We start from the raw sequence: 16,306 nt of genomic DNA, 5'->3' as shown, positions 1-16,306 counted from the left end.
CTTGGGGGTAGCAGCCACAATGGCCACTGCGCAGAATTCATTTAAGCTTGCCACGCTTAATGTCGTGAGTCTGATCTCCGCGACGCGCCGGTGCTGGACACTCAATTTACTTGAAGACCAAAATATCGAACTGGTGTTGGGGCGGGCCCGCTGTCGTTCCTTCTGCCGGCCGGTTGCCTCGCGGAAAGGGGGCCGATGTCGTCAAAGCCGCTCCGTCACTTTTGTTCCCTCCGTCTTGCCGGCGGTAATCCCGACTGCGAGGGGTTGGGGTCGTTGTGTCTCCCTTGCGCTCCCTGTCTCGGTGTGCACTTAAGCTTAGAGCCGTCTTCAGCTTGGAGGCCGAGCTGCTCGTTGTCTCCGCCCTTCTCTGTTAAGACCCGTCTACCTCGTCTAGCTGGCCTGCCCCTTCCACAGGAGCACTGGAGGCGAAGGCATGTGCGGGGAGGAGGAGATGGGGGAGCGGCTGCCGCTGGCTCCTCGGCGCTCATCACGGCCGCCATGTTGTCGGCGTCCATGTGCTTTTCTAGATTTCGCAGGGGCGTTCGCTGCTTCACTCTGGGAGCGTATGACTGGTGCAGTTAGTCTGGTCATGCCCGTAGGTGCAGGACGAGGGACGCCAAGGAGCGGAGCAGTTTTTCCGGTAGTGGCCAGTGTGGTAGCAGCAGGGGCAGAGCGATGGCCGACCCGGCACTTCGATTAAAATGGGGCTGCCATTTATGGTGGCCTGGTGGGGGATCCCGTCGAGGGACATTGGAGACGACGGGTTAACATAAAAAGTCCTAGTGCTGCCACTCGTGTGCGAGGCCAGGTTTCTGCCACCTTTCATGAACAACCCTCCGCACCCGGCCAAAACGTTCGAACTATTGGGTGAGCAGCTCATCTGGGACCTTCGGCGGCACCCAGTGCACCCTTAACGCGATTTCTCGGCGCTTGGGATTAACCACGAGGCACCGCCAGTTATTTCCATGCACGCTGCAAACTCCCCCATATATCTTCTTCTGATGTGAATGCCACCGTCCCTAGATGATTAAATTGGAAGGGACCGAGACTATCTCCGGCAGGTCCGTGACGTCAGCAAGTGTCGAGGCGAAATCTTCCACTGTGAACGGACGTGCAGACGGGTCGCCGTGCAGAAACAACGAGTTTCCGGACATCTTTCCGGTGGGCAGCTGATGCGGACGATGCCGACGGGTCACGGGGAAACCGGTCCGACGCGGGGAGCTCTCACTCGACATGACCTTCCCCGACGAGAGCTGCAGTTCATGGACTTGCACTTTAACTCAGTTAGCACGGGGGGAGAAAGCTTCCCGTTTTAACCATCTTTGTTATTTACTTTTTTGTGCTATCCAGCATCTGCGATGTTGAATGAATATTTGAATTTGATTTGGTTTTACGTTGCCGGGTTGATTTTGATTACATATACATACTAGTCATTGTAGCGCCACTGTACAGCCTCTCCGGCAGTAGTCAATGAAAATAAATTATCATGGTATTTACATACTACTACTAATATAATGAGGAGGATGATGATGGTGCTAATGCGTATGGTAGCATATTTTTCGCTCCTCCAGGACAAAAATAGTTCCTACGTCACTAAAGATCATGAGAAATCGACGGTACTGTTGATATCAAAGATGCCCCGCACCTTCAGAGAACCAGAGAACCTTCAGGTGGGAACCAGAAGCACCGGTTCTGCCTTCCAAGCCCAAACTTCTAACGGTCATAAATTCTGCCACAGACCAGATAGAATGATACTGTTAGTCTCATTGCACTGCTTGATTTGTGCACAGTTCACTGGTACCCTGTTCAGCTGCATCACTCCAGCAGTTGTTTTACAAAGGCTGTCACAAAATGAAATATCAAAAACCGATAAACTTGAATGTAGTCATTTTAAAGAAAAACAAATTTTATATCTACAATTACAATGAAAAACTACATATGTCCCCCAACTTTTATCATCACAACTGCAAAAATAAAGCTTTTGATTGAAGACCCGTGTGCCCTCTTTATAAAGTCTATTCCCACCTCTGCGTGGGATCTGCTCATTTTTTATTCACTGCCTTTAAGCAATTTCACTAGTTTCTCAGCTGGAATGGTAACGTTTAAAAATTACTCACAACTTGCGTAACTGAACATAGGTTTGATACGGTAAAGACAAAATGCAGGATCCCACAAACTGGTAATCTCTGGTGTCCTGCTAATACCACAAATAAAAAACCCTATAAAATATGAAACCACACTCAACAACACCAAAACATTTATTATTGCAATAACCGGTATAACTTTGTACAAAAATAAAAGCATTTATGCATAGCTCCAGCACTAGCGTACATACCCAATCGCCAGCCCCTCCTTACAATGGCAGGAACAAGACAACAAATAAAAAAGCGAACTCCTCCCCCACATAAGAATCCTCAACCAAGAACCAGTAGCCAAAAAAACAAGTTTACAAAACCTTCTCAGGTACACAGCACACAGCAGGACAGTCATAGTACACAATGCGGGGGTACATTAGGACCTCATTCACGAGTGCAAATACCAGTAAATGACGCTACCAAAACTTAAAACACTGGTACGGAAGTGATGACATAATTGCGTACGTGCAAGTATGACATGGCCGAATTGCCGTACTATTACCCCGTGGGAACAAGCAAAATACTAGACTGAATTTACCGCAGTTTTACACTGGGTCCCGGACCGACAAACCAAGACACTCTCTTATGAGCACTTAAAAGTAAAGTACCTTCGTTTGGGCTTAGACGGTTGGGACTATTTTTAAGTACCATTTTACGTTTCGTTTTAAGGAATTAGAAAAGGTGTGGCTTTGCGTACCGTCACAAACACTTAAACACAAAGCCCCAAGCTTTGTCAGGTGTAGGGAATGCAATGCTAACCCATGCCAAGCGTGATGTCTTCACTGGACGTGCAGTGCATATTTCTAATTCCTTTCTTAGCCACTGATTTTGGCTTCACCGCGAGAGAAATCCGCGTGACGAATAAATTTTCTACCCCAGAAATAGATGAAATGTGCCATGTAGTGCAACGTTCATACAAATCAACTGCTTGGGGAGCACAATGTTGGACAGATGCTTCACAAGAACAGCAGCAGTGTTCAAGGTAAAGCAGCCCTAACGCAGATGAGCAAGTCACAGGAATTTCATTTGTATGTAAAAATTGATCATTACAATGTAAAAGCACTGAAATATAGCGTACTTTAACAAATTCTGAAGTTGTCTTGTCGACACTGTTGCATTCATTTTCGTACTTAGTATATAACCTACGCCAGTTCACTTCTGCTATTAGTTATTTACATAACCAGATTACTCCTGGTAGTTTCTACTTAGCATTAGCCATTTTGAATTCTATGCAAATATGTCTAATATTTGGAATGCTGGGAAGCTGTGCTACTGCAAACCTTCTGCAACTTGTTCGAGGGGTCTGAAAGACAGTTAGAACCCTGTAAAGCACAATCTAGAAAAAATACCGAACAGCAAGGCGCACAACTGCAGTGTACGCTTACGAGAAGTGCATGTCTATATCTATTGAAAACAACCATTACCAACACTCTAATTCTCACAAGACAAGCATACAAACAAAACATCGAAAGCTCTTGCTTACAACAGTACTTTAAGAGGTCAGGCTCCACCACTCCTACCAAGCAATGAGCGAAGAGTAACGCTAAGAGACAGGAGCGTGTCGCACTAGTTGTTTTCATAGGCTACGACCTTACTAAACCTCAACCTTTCTAATATTCTGCAATCCATTTCTGTCGATGCTATCCTCACTATGCGAGCAAAATTGAAAATTTTGCGCACATTTTAACTGAGCTGAACTCAAAAATGAATCCAGAGTGAATTGCATACAGGAAAATGGTTCATCTTGAGAGCACAAATCAAGACAACCCATAGCTTGGAAGCACAACACTTTTCCAAAGTAAAAGTGTACTAGAACATCCATAAAACAGGTACACCACAGTTGTTTGTTTCATCACAAATAATGGGCACATCGTATCCGTGAGCTGTTTATGTAACTGAGCATCAGTGCCAAACAGGATCAACACAATCTGATCTGATGCGATTAGAAATCACTGTGCCAAAAACGGGATGAACAGAAAGACAGACCTCAGGAGACACCTGACAGCACAAAGCTCACAAAAAATTCCCTCGTTTATGCGACAATGTCACAACAAACACCAATGACTTTAAGGCTCATCAAACTGCCTTGGATCAACTGAGGCAAAAGCTAATTACAAGGGCAGAGGTACATTTCTGGCCTCAAGTATCCACACGACACAATGCACTACATGCCTAGGACCTTCCCAACAATTCACTACAATAAAGCCACTGGTAGCAACCACAGCAAGTTGCACATCTACAAACCAGCAGACAGGCAAACCTACACTGCTGCTATGAGTCAATTGCATTACAAGGCTAACGCTGTTAAATACGCGTCACCTTTGACAGCGAGTTTGACGAGTTTGACAGCGAAAATAATTTTTAGCACCGTAAAACCTTGTCACAAGAGACACTTTTACAAGAGACACTTGGTTATAAAGACACAAGAATGAAAATTGCTTGGTTTGATTTCCTACGTTCGTCAAGTCAGCAACACTGCATTGCCACATGCAACAAAGTTTTACTGTATTAATTATAAAATATTTTATTAGAAAAATCATATTTTACAATCCGGACTTCAGCATAGCTAACATACCTTGAGGAGTACGCAGCACTCGGCAGTTCATGGCTCCAAAGTAATTTTACACCCCGATCCTCTCTCTCTGAAGTTCCTCAACATGTGCAGGTGTCTGTACCTTCGACTTTTTCTCCTCCAGAAATAAAATATCCGTAGCTATGAATTAAAAATGTGATATCTCACTTTGCAGCGCCCCACCTTAACTACAAAACATGCATGGCCGGGAATTTCAGCAACGTAACAACAGTAACGAAGCAAAAAATAACTGTTCAACAGGAGGCCAAATATATTAACTCAGGTACTGAAACAGGTACTCTAATTACTTCATTCTTCTTACAAGCAACCCTCCTCTGGAAAAAACAGTTCTGGTATCCATACCGACCTCCTCCCGCACCAAAAAGTTTGCCACTTTCTTTTCTTGGAGAACACACCCGCCATAGAACAGGCCGCACGTTAAAAGCGAGTAAATACAGTTAGCCCCAACTAAAACTTTGCTCCGCATAATAGTCTTCTTTGACACCCAGCGCAACAAATGAAAAAAAAAAGAACATGAAAGTAACGAAGGGAGCACACACCAAGAATACAAGTCGGCAAACAAAACCAAACGTGGCTATGTAAACATAAAAAGCAACACTGGTCTTCACGCATACAGCAAAGACGATGGGTACAAAATCAGCTTCTTCTTTAACAGGGTAAGAACCTAACGAGGATGGAATGGTCGCAGTAAAATATTGTGCGTACCGTTCATTACGAAATTATAGTTGCAAGCACCGACACCAAACCCAGTAGCCAGTATTTAACCAACCTCATAGTGTTGACGCGATTGGTGCAGATTTGAGGTGACTTCTCTCAATGATTACCCGCCGCGGTGGCTCAGCGGCTAAGGCATTGTGCTGCTGAGCACGAGGACGCGGGTTCGATTCCCGGCCGCGGCGGCCGCTTTTCTGATGGAGGCGAAAAGCAAGAACACCCATGTTTACGAGATTTCGGTGCACGTTAAAGATCCCCAGGTGATCAGAATTAATCCGGATCCCTCCACTACAGCACGCCCCATCACCTGCGTTGCGTCAGCGCCTTAAAACCAACAATCAATCAGAAGGTCCCGTCCACAGTTTCTTACCTTGGGACCTTCTCTTGTATACTTACATTATGTAATCACACATTTTTGCGTTTTTTGAAATAAACTTTGAAACTCTGAATCAACTTCTCTCAAAGATACTTCAATTAAGAGCTCTGGTTGTGTACAAACAAACACAATTTCACCAGGTACTCACTGGCTTGATTAGCATTAGCAATACTCCCAATAAGATCATTGCGCACAACCTCAAAAGGCCATACACTACACAACGTGCAATCGTTGGAACAAGTGCAATGCTCGAGTTAAGCATGACTCTTGGTGTCAGCAACATTAGAATAGCCACACAGTTACGACATGTCCAACTCACCACAATACTGAACTCACATCAAACCGCTGAGACTATTCAAAAGTGCGATGTAACATGAAATCTTGTGCAGTCGCTTCCAAATCCCATGCCACAATTGCTTGATACCATTAATTTCATGTTACCTAACTTTCGCAGCTTCTAAAGGGCACCCAACCACTATAAAAGCAATAAAACATACCTTGCCTAAGTGTCATAAATGGATAAATACAGATCATTCAGCTTGAAACCAGTCCACATGCATTCTGATGACCAGTGCATACATCTGATGACTGGCACATAGAACAAACATAATTGCAAAAGACAATTTGGCCTTTGATGCGAAACCAACAGCATTGGAGATCAAATCAGTGTCGTGGAAGCCCAACACTGGTTTTCTTCACTTTTTTTTCCATACAGCTGTGCATTCATTACGATGGTATCTACGCATCATCATTTTAGCAGTATCTCTTCCTGTACTGTCTTGCTACTGCAAGTGCTATGCAGAGTTAGCTAAGTTTGGGAGATCTTTTTCAATGAATAGGTATGCCAAGTTATCATGTAAGCAAACGCTGAAATGTTGGCCACGCCATCAACTTTCCTCATTGGCAGATAGCTGACTCATTTGCAGCAAGCCTTGTGCTGCACAAATAGGAGGTAATCTTGCCTTCAAGTGCAAAGGCAGTTGGCAACTAAGCAAACTTTTTGACACTAAAGGGAGCCTTTGCCTGTGACAATAGCCTGCGCCTATACAAGTCATGGAACAGACCTAAAAGCAGCACTTGGCACTGACTAGACAACACTACAGACACTCTTCAGAGCTTTCACAAAAGAAGGCTCAACCGTTCATGGTTTTTGGATGTGAATATCCAACAGAATTCGCTCACCTTTCAGACAAATAAGTTACGGTTACCGTGGCAACAATGGGTATTCAGTTCTCAATATAAAACTGCCCTGCCACTTTAACTCAGAGACACATATGCACGTTAATTAGGAATTGTGTTAGGGTTGGCTTAACTGTGCGTGCAATTAAAAACACCAGCACTGTAAAACGACCTAGCATGCAGCCTTAAAAAGCAGGTGCAAAGTGAGTTTAGAAAGAACGTTTTAGCATGAGAAAGATCTACAAGAGTACTGAACGCTACAATGAGAAAATGCAGCACTGATGCACACACGATTGGAGTAGATTTCCAACGTCTTTTAGAATATTTAGGGGCACACAAAAAATTTCATAACTCTGCAAAAAAATACAGCATACAAAAGTAGCGAAATTGTGCGGAACAGTTATTTCATCAAAATATATTTAACTGTTGCTTCAAGAAGAGTTCCTTCAATGGTAACATGCACGTTGGAAAAAGAAGTGCAAATAAATTCGAAGCAAAGAAAACAAAAAAAACGACCCACCACAACAAGTCTGCTTTCAAACACAACAACATTCCATACCAACTTGTGCTGGACTCTCATGTACTGTTGGCACCAAATGGGTTTTTACGGAATTATCTTTCTGGAGAACACATGTGAGACCACAATAATACCTACTACGCGAGCAATCATAAAAGTCACCATTGTACACTTGAATATTTGGGTAGATTTAGAGATAGTTTTGTAAGTCCTAATTTTGCATTGAAATTTGGCAAGCCCTTTACACCATGAAATAGAAAATAGCAAAGCCCTTTACACCATGAAATAGAAAATAGCATCAAACATTACATTTTCATCATTAGATGAATATGCGGTATTACTAATGACGCAGGTCGAATGCACATACGGCAACACATTTCAAAGCCATAAAGGAGCTTTTTCTGTTGTGTGCCCTGTTGCCATATGGCAAGTTGACAAATCGCTATGATTTCAAAACTACCACTTCGATAGTGATAACTTTGTCAGCTCTTATTATGGGCAGAGCCCAAGCTCGGCTGCTGTGCATCGAACGTCAAATATTAAACATCTAAGCAGAAGAACAAAAGCCACTTAAGTACTCTCTCAACTCACACGGCAGGAGACAAATACTTATTTTAACATTACACAAAGGCTGAAATGACTAAAGACACTTCCAGTACATCTCACCACCCCCTTAATAAGTCAATCAATTCGACAAAAAAGGGGCCTCGTCACTGCAAAAAATAAGCCATAAATCAATGTTGCATGGAGGCCTACAACTTTTACAGCGAGAAAGATTAAGAAAGGAGGGAGAATTTGTAGAAGAGAATCGAATTTCACTTGGCATCAAATTAACTGGGATGCAAGAAAGTGTGCATAACGAATGAATAAAAAAAAAAAAAGGAACAGGCCACTAACCATCTATTGAAGCACGCCAACAATTTGCGGTTTAAAATAGTTCCAGATAAATGAGCCACGAGAGAAAAATTTGGCAGCCGTTTTCACCGTACATCGAATTGTTGCCACTCGGCCCGCCGCAACCAAACGCTTGACAGCTGTGTGCTGGGGTTTGCCTTGGGATGCAGCGGAGGTTGGGGATGCCCGGAAGAGGAGGAAGTGATGAGGATCGCCCATCACTGGCCCGTGCGCCGGATGATGCCAAAGTTGAGACGCATCTGCTCTAGGAAGACCCAGGTTAGGATGGTGTGAGGACCTAGCCGCACAAAGGCTGGAACGTAGCCCTGGAATTCAAAGAAACGGGGAGGGGAAAAAATTTAGAGACCAACTTTCTTTTACTCTATTCTCTTTTCATATCATTGCTATTACTTTTATTCCTACTACTATTACTTCCTATTACCTTCTTATTACTTCTATTCCTATTACCTTCCAATGAACCAAATCCTAGGAAGCACGCAACACACCTACGTATGATGTCACTCAAAGAACGCTTCTTGTACAGATGGAGGATTCACCAAAGATTCCAAATTATGCAGCAGATGGTATGGTTTTAAAATAGGTTTAGAGCCCTTCCACAACCGTAGAGATGAAAGACCAGAAAAGCTGTATTTCTGGATAACTACATTAAGTCATGTATCGCGACTTGCTACGTATAGGTGGTATTCGTTGAAAAGTTTAGCTGTCACTGGAAATGGCCACAGACATGGCCGATGCGCCACAGACATGGCGCGGCTTGTGCCCTTGCGCCCGCACGACGAAGAAAAAAAAAAAACACTGGCGCGCGTCGTCTGCTCCGTTTCAAACCCAATTCTCAACAGTGGCGTCAACACAGCTGCTATTAATCGCACTCACATTGGACGCGAGGCAATACTTTGCATTCAGCGAGGTAGAGTTTGTAACATGCAACACAGTCATGCGCTTAGCACGGACAAGTACTGCCATCCCGCAGAGCCCGACGTAATCAGTGACGGCGCACTCACACGGTTGCCTGCATGCGCGCCTCGCCAGTGAATTCAAGCAATACTTGAAGGCGTACCCTAAGCAGGGCAGGGTAGTAACGCACAAGACAATACAAGTTCAGAAAAGGTATAGATATAAGCTGCCCTCCAGAACATAGCCCTTTGCAAGATTTTGGTGCCCCATAAAAGAGCCTTCCAATCAAAGTGCCCATTTATCTTCTACAACAGCTGGAGTTTCCCTTACGCTGCCTTATCTCATCTCTCTGGCCCACCAATTCTAGTGCGCCAAAGAGGGCAGTATAGAATGATGCACTTTAGCTGCCTATTGCTGGTCAAAAATGGTGCATTCATCACACAGAGGGGGAAAAACGTTCACAATGTCGACTGCTAACATAACAAGAGCAATTCACTACCGGAATGCAATCTAATGCGCTCGTTTGCAAGCACTCGTACCATAAGATCTGGCATTGAGATGAGTTATTTGTGAGAGTTGTGAAAATGTCAAATTAAGGACTGTGAACCGAAAACGAATACAGTTGAACCTCGATATAACGAACCTCGATTTAACGAAATTCGCGATATAACGAATTCGTTCAAGTTTTCTATCAAGATTTTGCCAAATCCATGTATTTTTATCTCGATTTTACGAAGTAATTTCGCGCGGCGCTTTCGATTTAACGAAGTCATGGCAAAAAAGGAAGAACGAAATTCCAGTCGAGGCACGTTTTATTTTGCCTCTCAGAGCCTACATTGAAAACATTCAATACTCACATTAACTCTTAAAAGGCTAAAATGAAAGAAAAGCGGTGAATTATGCTGTTGACAACAATTAAAAGCGATGAAAGAAGCGGCTCAAAAACTGCTGGCGGTCATGGATGGTTTAATAGTGGGGCCACCATTTTGACGTCTCCATCGTTGCCTACGCCAGCGCCCCCTATGCTTGGACTGCCGAAGCCTACTTTAAGTGTTTTTTCTACGAGTCCTTGCTCACGGTGCTGCTGCTCTGGGATGTGCTCGCTAAACCACATTAATATTTTGTTCGTGCATCATTAGGTGGGTCTTATAAGCAGCATGAGCACTCAAAGGGAAAGAATAGTGTTCCGAACAAGAGCCTTAGGAAGTGTCGGTGAAACCGAAGGCCACCGAAGTGATGGATGCCATCGACGTTCTGTGCAGGCACGCAGGCGCACGCGAATGTTTAGGAGCAAGCCTTGTTAGCGCTGTCAGCATACGAGCATCACGTAAAGCCCACTCTGTTCAAGAAACGCCAAGCACTGCTTACGGATTTCTTCACTACGGCTTGAACATCGAGTGCTGGTGGCAATAAATTGCTCTCCGAACGTGGTCAAAATGTGTTCATTAGACAGCTGCGATGCGGAGAAATCGGTTTCTTTAGGGCTCAGCGGGCATAAAAGTAAGTGCCTAATCAAATTTTACCAGAAGATATTTAATGCAAGCTTTCCGCTCTAGCGGGAGCACGTAAGCGGTGATCCACAAAGTGAAGCGGTCCGTGTGTACTCCGCTCAACTCTCACTCATGGCTTTATCTCGAGTGTCGTGGTTGCATCACGCGCCCATACTGCAGAGCCTTTGTGCATAAAAAAAGTCTTTAGAAAGCTTTATAGCACCCTTCCGCTGTTGGCCCACCGCACCCCTCAACGCCGTGTCTAAGCCTACCACTGAATAGACAAAAAGAGGCGTAACGAACCAGCACCTCGCCAGGGTGAAGTTCACGGGGCATGGACGCGGGTTCAATTGACTAACTGCGGCGTTTAGTAGTGACCGAAATGAAAAAAAGATAAAAGTGGAAACCTACCCTGCTATCATATTTAATGAGGCGTTGCGGAAAAAGAACCGGTTTTACGACGACACGAACTACTGTCGGCTATCCGAATTCCATTGCCTAAGTGTTGAAGCTCTTAATTCACACAATTTTCGCGGCAATTTTTAGTACAAATTTCCCTTTAAGTCGAGAGGTAACTACATAGCAGTTGTTTCTGAGCGATGGGCAAGGTTTTGAAACCTCAATAACTGGTTAAATTAACTGTAAAATCGAAACCTCGATTTTACGAAATTCTCAATTTAACGAAATTTTCGCCCGTAAGTACGACTTCGTTATATCGAGGTTTAACTGTAGTAACAACCGACTGCGAATCAAAGAATCAAAGCAAATGTTTTTAAGTACGAATATCCTTGCCTCAGTAAGCGCAGACTATACCTAAAGACCACTTGAGCCGTAAGTACTTTCCACATCTGAGTGAAACAAAGGTTTGGACAACAGTGCCATGGCGAAATGGAAGTTTGTCGACAACCACCTGTGAATACAGCAAGTATGTTCGGCTGCCATCTCTTCATTTGTTGAAAATAGGCTAGGCATGTTAACGGCGGGTTTGCGCTTGCTGAAACTCAATGAGCAGTAATCCTTCATTGCTCACTTATGCCACTATAGTGACAGGAAACTTCTTTGGGTCTTATAGATTGTACACACGTAGTGTTCCGCGGCACTTTAGGTAACATTTAGTAGTGTTGGCATGCATTTGATTGGCACAAGACTCGCGCGTGTCACGCTTTCTTACACAATCTGGTGTCGTGCGGGAAAGCCAACCCGAAAAATTCATTATCTCGTAGTCTATTTCTCCTTTGCCTCTCCTGTCAGTCTTGACACCCCTCCACAGCTTCCCACACCAGGTGTTCTGGTGTCCACCTCTAGGTGCGAAAACTTAGGCCTGTGGTGGACCTTCCTTTTCTTTTTTCTTGAGAATAAATTCATTTATTAAAACAGCATGCCATAAAAAAGTTCATATGTCTTGGAGCAGAGCTGAGTTTCGTAGCTCTATTATTCGCGAATTTTCGACGTAATTGAAAACTTGCAATACTTCGAAAGCTAAAACTGCACTGCAAATCGAATCTAATGGCAAATACTTTTTGCAAGGTATTCAAAATTTCAAATATTTGCACACTTCTATGATTCGCACATCTTTGGTGTACGCGAAGGGAATAAGCAGCTGAGAAAGGAATAAAGAAAACGGCTACTAAAGAAGCATAAATGCTATAGTTCAATTTCGGCCCATGACTTGTGGAAAAATACAAGTGCATTGTAGTAAAAAAAAGGCAAAAAAAATCTCTGAATCGAAATTTTCTCTTGTGCACTGGTGATTGGTTTGCCTCTGTGCAGTCATCACATTGCGAACATATTGAAGACAGAAATGACTGCGCTATGCATGCAAACCTAACTTGAAGCAAAACAAAGTCTTGATGGGGACAACTGCCGGCTGCGTGAAAAGCAGAGCAATTTTCAGGATCTTTGACTGGGGAATTGATTATTTCTCGCATTTGCTGACGGAGTGCATCGATCAAGATGAATAATCAGTTGGCTTGTCGACAAATTGTTCACAGCTTCCGCCAGTTACGTTTGTTTGCAACTAGCCAAACTGTTCGAAGCGAATTAAAAAATTAAAACGTGAGCTGTGAGGCAGGCAGTAGTGAAAGGCTCAGGATTGACTGTGATACACTAACCTTTAATGTGCGCTGATATCTCAAACGCACTGGAAATTTTGTTTTTTGCCTCCATTTGAGGATCAGTCAGTGTGACTGCGATCGAACCCATGTTCTTGGGCCCAGCAGCACAATGCCTCGGCCACTCAGCCACCGCAGTGGGTGTTCAGAACAAATCCTGAACCATTCGGAAGCCAAAAATCCCTATTCTAGAGATGCGCGAATGCTGAACAGTAACTTCTAAATTGAATATCGAGTCGAACTTGTAAAAAAAAAAAAAAAAAAGCAGAATATCGAATATTGATTTTTGTTTACAGGCCTCGAATTTTCATGGGATTTTGTCAAAAGTAGAAGCTACTTCGCATGCTTGGGAGACATGGTGGTCTTTTTCAACTCGGAGGACGCACTTTTCAACTCGCATCGGTGGTACTCCAGGAATCTGGAGCGGACACAATACGGATTTCAAAGAAAAGAAAAAAAAAAGAAAAAAGAAAGAAAAAGAAAGAAAGAAATAAACGACTTGCACTGGAGTTGTGGTTCTGCAATCACAGGCAACAACTATACAGCGCCACATAACTCAGAAGCGAGCACTTTGCAGGCGTGCCCAGTAGGACGTGAAAACACGGCACAACCACAATCACGGACGACGATGAGGCACTTCTTTGGAAGCACACGTGGAGCAGGAAGAGTGACTGATAGGTCCATTGCAGAAGGAAAGCTTGCTCTACAGTCACCATGCACAAGAGTGTGCTATCCACTGTGTTCTAAAAAACAAGTAAACACGCAGTAACCATACACCAACTGCAATAAAAACAACCAGAACCGCTTTTGATTTTAAATTAACGGAAGTGCTGTCAAAACAGTGGTGGTCTTTACTGGAAGCTGCCCTAACATGCAAACATCTGGTCACAGAATTCAAAATGGCGGACAGAGTCGACGGTGACGTCTCGGAAAGAAAAGGTCTTATCGTCGCAATTGCAGAATACCTACTCCGTGCAGCGGAATAAAATTTACGGCCTCTGCAAGGCACGCCCGTCAAAAGCGCGATTTGGATGAAATTTGCTGAGGAGCAGTACGTTTGCGTGCGCCGACGTTTTTCGCTTTTGCAAAGCCAGGGAACGTTCGGAAACTCCATTCAACTATTCAAAAAAATGAACGGCAGACGTTCGATTTGCGAATCGAATTATTCGAGGCGGTACTATTCGATTTGCATTCAAATATTCGAGTATTTCCACACCCCTACTCTATTCACGTGCGCCTAAGAACGAGACATCAATGTTCCGTATGTGTGGCGGTAAAAACAGTTGATTCGCGACCTGTGACGCTTTCTATGCATGCTCTCTGCTGCCTGGCAGTCCGCCCCCTTGGTTTCCCGCACTCACCTTGAAGAAAGCCAAGATGCCCAGCTTCCTGGTCTCTAGGATGCAGTGCGGTATACTCTGCAAAAGGACAACAATGGGAGAGAACACTATAGCAGTGAAGAAACAGAAGGACACTCATGTCTGGAGCACAATTTGTCTACTTGATTTTACGCTGATATCTTTAGGAAAGGTAGGATAGAAAAGTCATGGGTCTTCTTAAGTTTGAAGGTTTACATTCCGATGTGCAAAGTATTGATTCAAAGTCAAAAAGTCACTTGCAGTTATTGTACCCCAAAGGCTCTGCTAAAGAGGGTATTTGTAGCCACTAGTGTCCGTGACCACAGCCAACCAAAGCATATGTGACAGGCCTCCTGCCCACTCTGTGTTTCTTATCGGCCAGGCAGAGCAAGCTTGCCTGCTTGGTGCCCCTGTGTCAGTAGTGGCGTCACTGTAGTGCCACCTTTAAAAGGAAAGTTGTGCTAGCGGCTGAGAACTTGTTGAACCTTCAGGCAAGGTGCCAACTCAGCACTCGTGAAAGAAACACACTTGCTAAAAGGGGTCTCAAGACAAGCCTAGAAATCCTGAAAAGAAGTCTGCAGATTCGTTCAAAAAGTGAAGCCTTGCAATGTACTCGGCAGCAGCGAATGGTGAATGGCTCGCTAAAAAGAGTTTGCAAAATTCCTTGAAGGCATGAAAAACCTACAGAAGGTATCCTGTGCATCAGGCTTTATTTATGACGATACATTTTAATAATGTGGGGCAACTTTTATTGCACGTGGCGACTTCACCTACAAGTGTTTCAGTATTATTGTATTAAAGGAGCCATGAAGAAAAAACACAAGTTTGGTTTATTCAAAAGATTGCCTCGTTAGAATCATACCGACACCAGTTTTGACGTAAACTTCGCTCAAATAAGCTATATAATTAGGAAAAAAGGGAACGGCCATGCGACCCACTCGCTCATTTCCCGCAAGAGAATCTATTATGTAATACCAGCCTGCTCTACGATTGGCGGAGGCCGGAAAAGCAAACATAAATGTAATCCATATCCATTTTGCAGCAAGTAACACTGGTGCGGTAAACAACAAAAGTTATGAAAATACCCGTAAACATAGAGGTACCGATGCGCGCTGCTGTTGGTACTAGGTGCACTATGCTTGTCTTAGCTGCACAGCAGTCCGATGCTTTGGAGTTGTCTTATACGACGCTGGCCGTTTGGCGCAAGTGACGATGCCTTACGTGACCGTGTTTGTCAAGCATAGCCCCTGTTTCACCAAGCGATTACTTCAGTGATGCTACCGGCTTAGGCCTCTTTGGAGCAGCTTTTGGAGCAGACAAAAATGCGTTTTGGAGCAGCAAAACCAGCTTTTGGAGCAGGTGTTGATAGAAGCAATTTTAAGACACGTATGGCATTCATGATAGATAATCGCTAAAAGCATGGCCTTCAACGATAATAAGAAATTAAAAAAACCCAGAACCCCATTTTCATCAGTCTCCTGAAGAATGTCGGCATTGAACTTAGTGCAGTGGCCTGCACAACAAAAATATATAAAAAAAGCTCTCATTTTTACACAATAGCAGATTTACTATGAACAAACTAAAAATTGCTTGTCACAATGAACGTGTCATGTAAAATCTAACACTATTGGAAGGCTATCGTGGGAGTGCTGACCAATAACATCAGTAGCGCCATGGCTTTGACTTCATAACTGAACATCACGCTCCTCCCCGTGTTGCACATGCATCACTATTTAGCAGCGTCAGCACTGCCACCGTAAGGGTCTAAAACGACAAGCCACCGATAGCAGCGCTATTGTTTACAAAGGCAGCGGGCAGCCATTTCTGGCAACCAACATACAGCACCAGGCTGAATCTTGCCCTTTCATGATACATTTGCTGCCAGCAACCAAAACGCCCCCGTTAATGACAAGGTAGCCCATTAAAATCCGAATTAAAAATTGCCTGTGACGCTGGTGCACCGCCATTGAAGCAATAATCAACGGCAAATCAGCCATCGCTTTTGTACCCCGGCTACGTGGGCA

General features: G+C 44.0%; 1 protein-coding gene across 2 annotated transcripts in view; it reads right to left on the bottom strand.

The window, feature by feature from the left end:
- Window positions 1-2,240: 2,240 nt before the first annotated feature.
- Window positions 2,241-16,306, bottom strand: part of Dic1 (Dicarboxylate carrier 1) — a 54,291-nt gene continuing 40,225 nt past the window's right edge. For both annotated transcript variants that reach the window (XM_077671125.1, XM_077671126.1), the window contains exons 9-10: window positions 14,286-14,342; window positions 2,241-8,734 (exon numbers count right to left, since the gene is read on the bottom strand). In XM_077671125.1, coding sequence (XP_077527251.1) covers window positions 8,627-8,734; window positions 14,286-14,342 — 165 coding nt within the window. In that variant the 3' untranslated portion in view covers window positions 2,241-8,626. The remainder of the gene's footprint in view (window positions 8,735-14,285; window positions 14,343-16,306) is intronic.

Source organism: Haemaphysalis longicornis, unplaced genomic scaffold (genome assembly GCF_048455015.1).
Source record: "Haemaphysalis longicornis isolate Haplotype H1 unplaced genomic scaffold, Haemaphysalis longicornis Haplotype H1 scaffold_5, whole genome shotgun sequence".
NCBI lineage: Eukaryota > Metazoa > Arthropoda > Arachnida > Ixodida > Ixodidae > Haemaphysalis > Haemaphysalis longicornis.
This window is presented reverse-complemented; position numbering and strand designations above follow the sequence as displayed.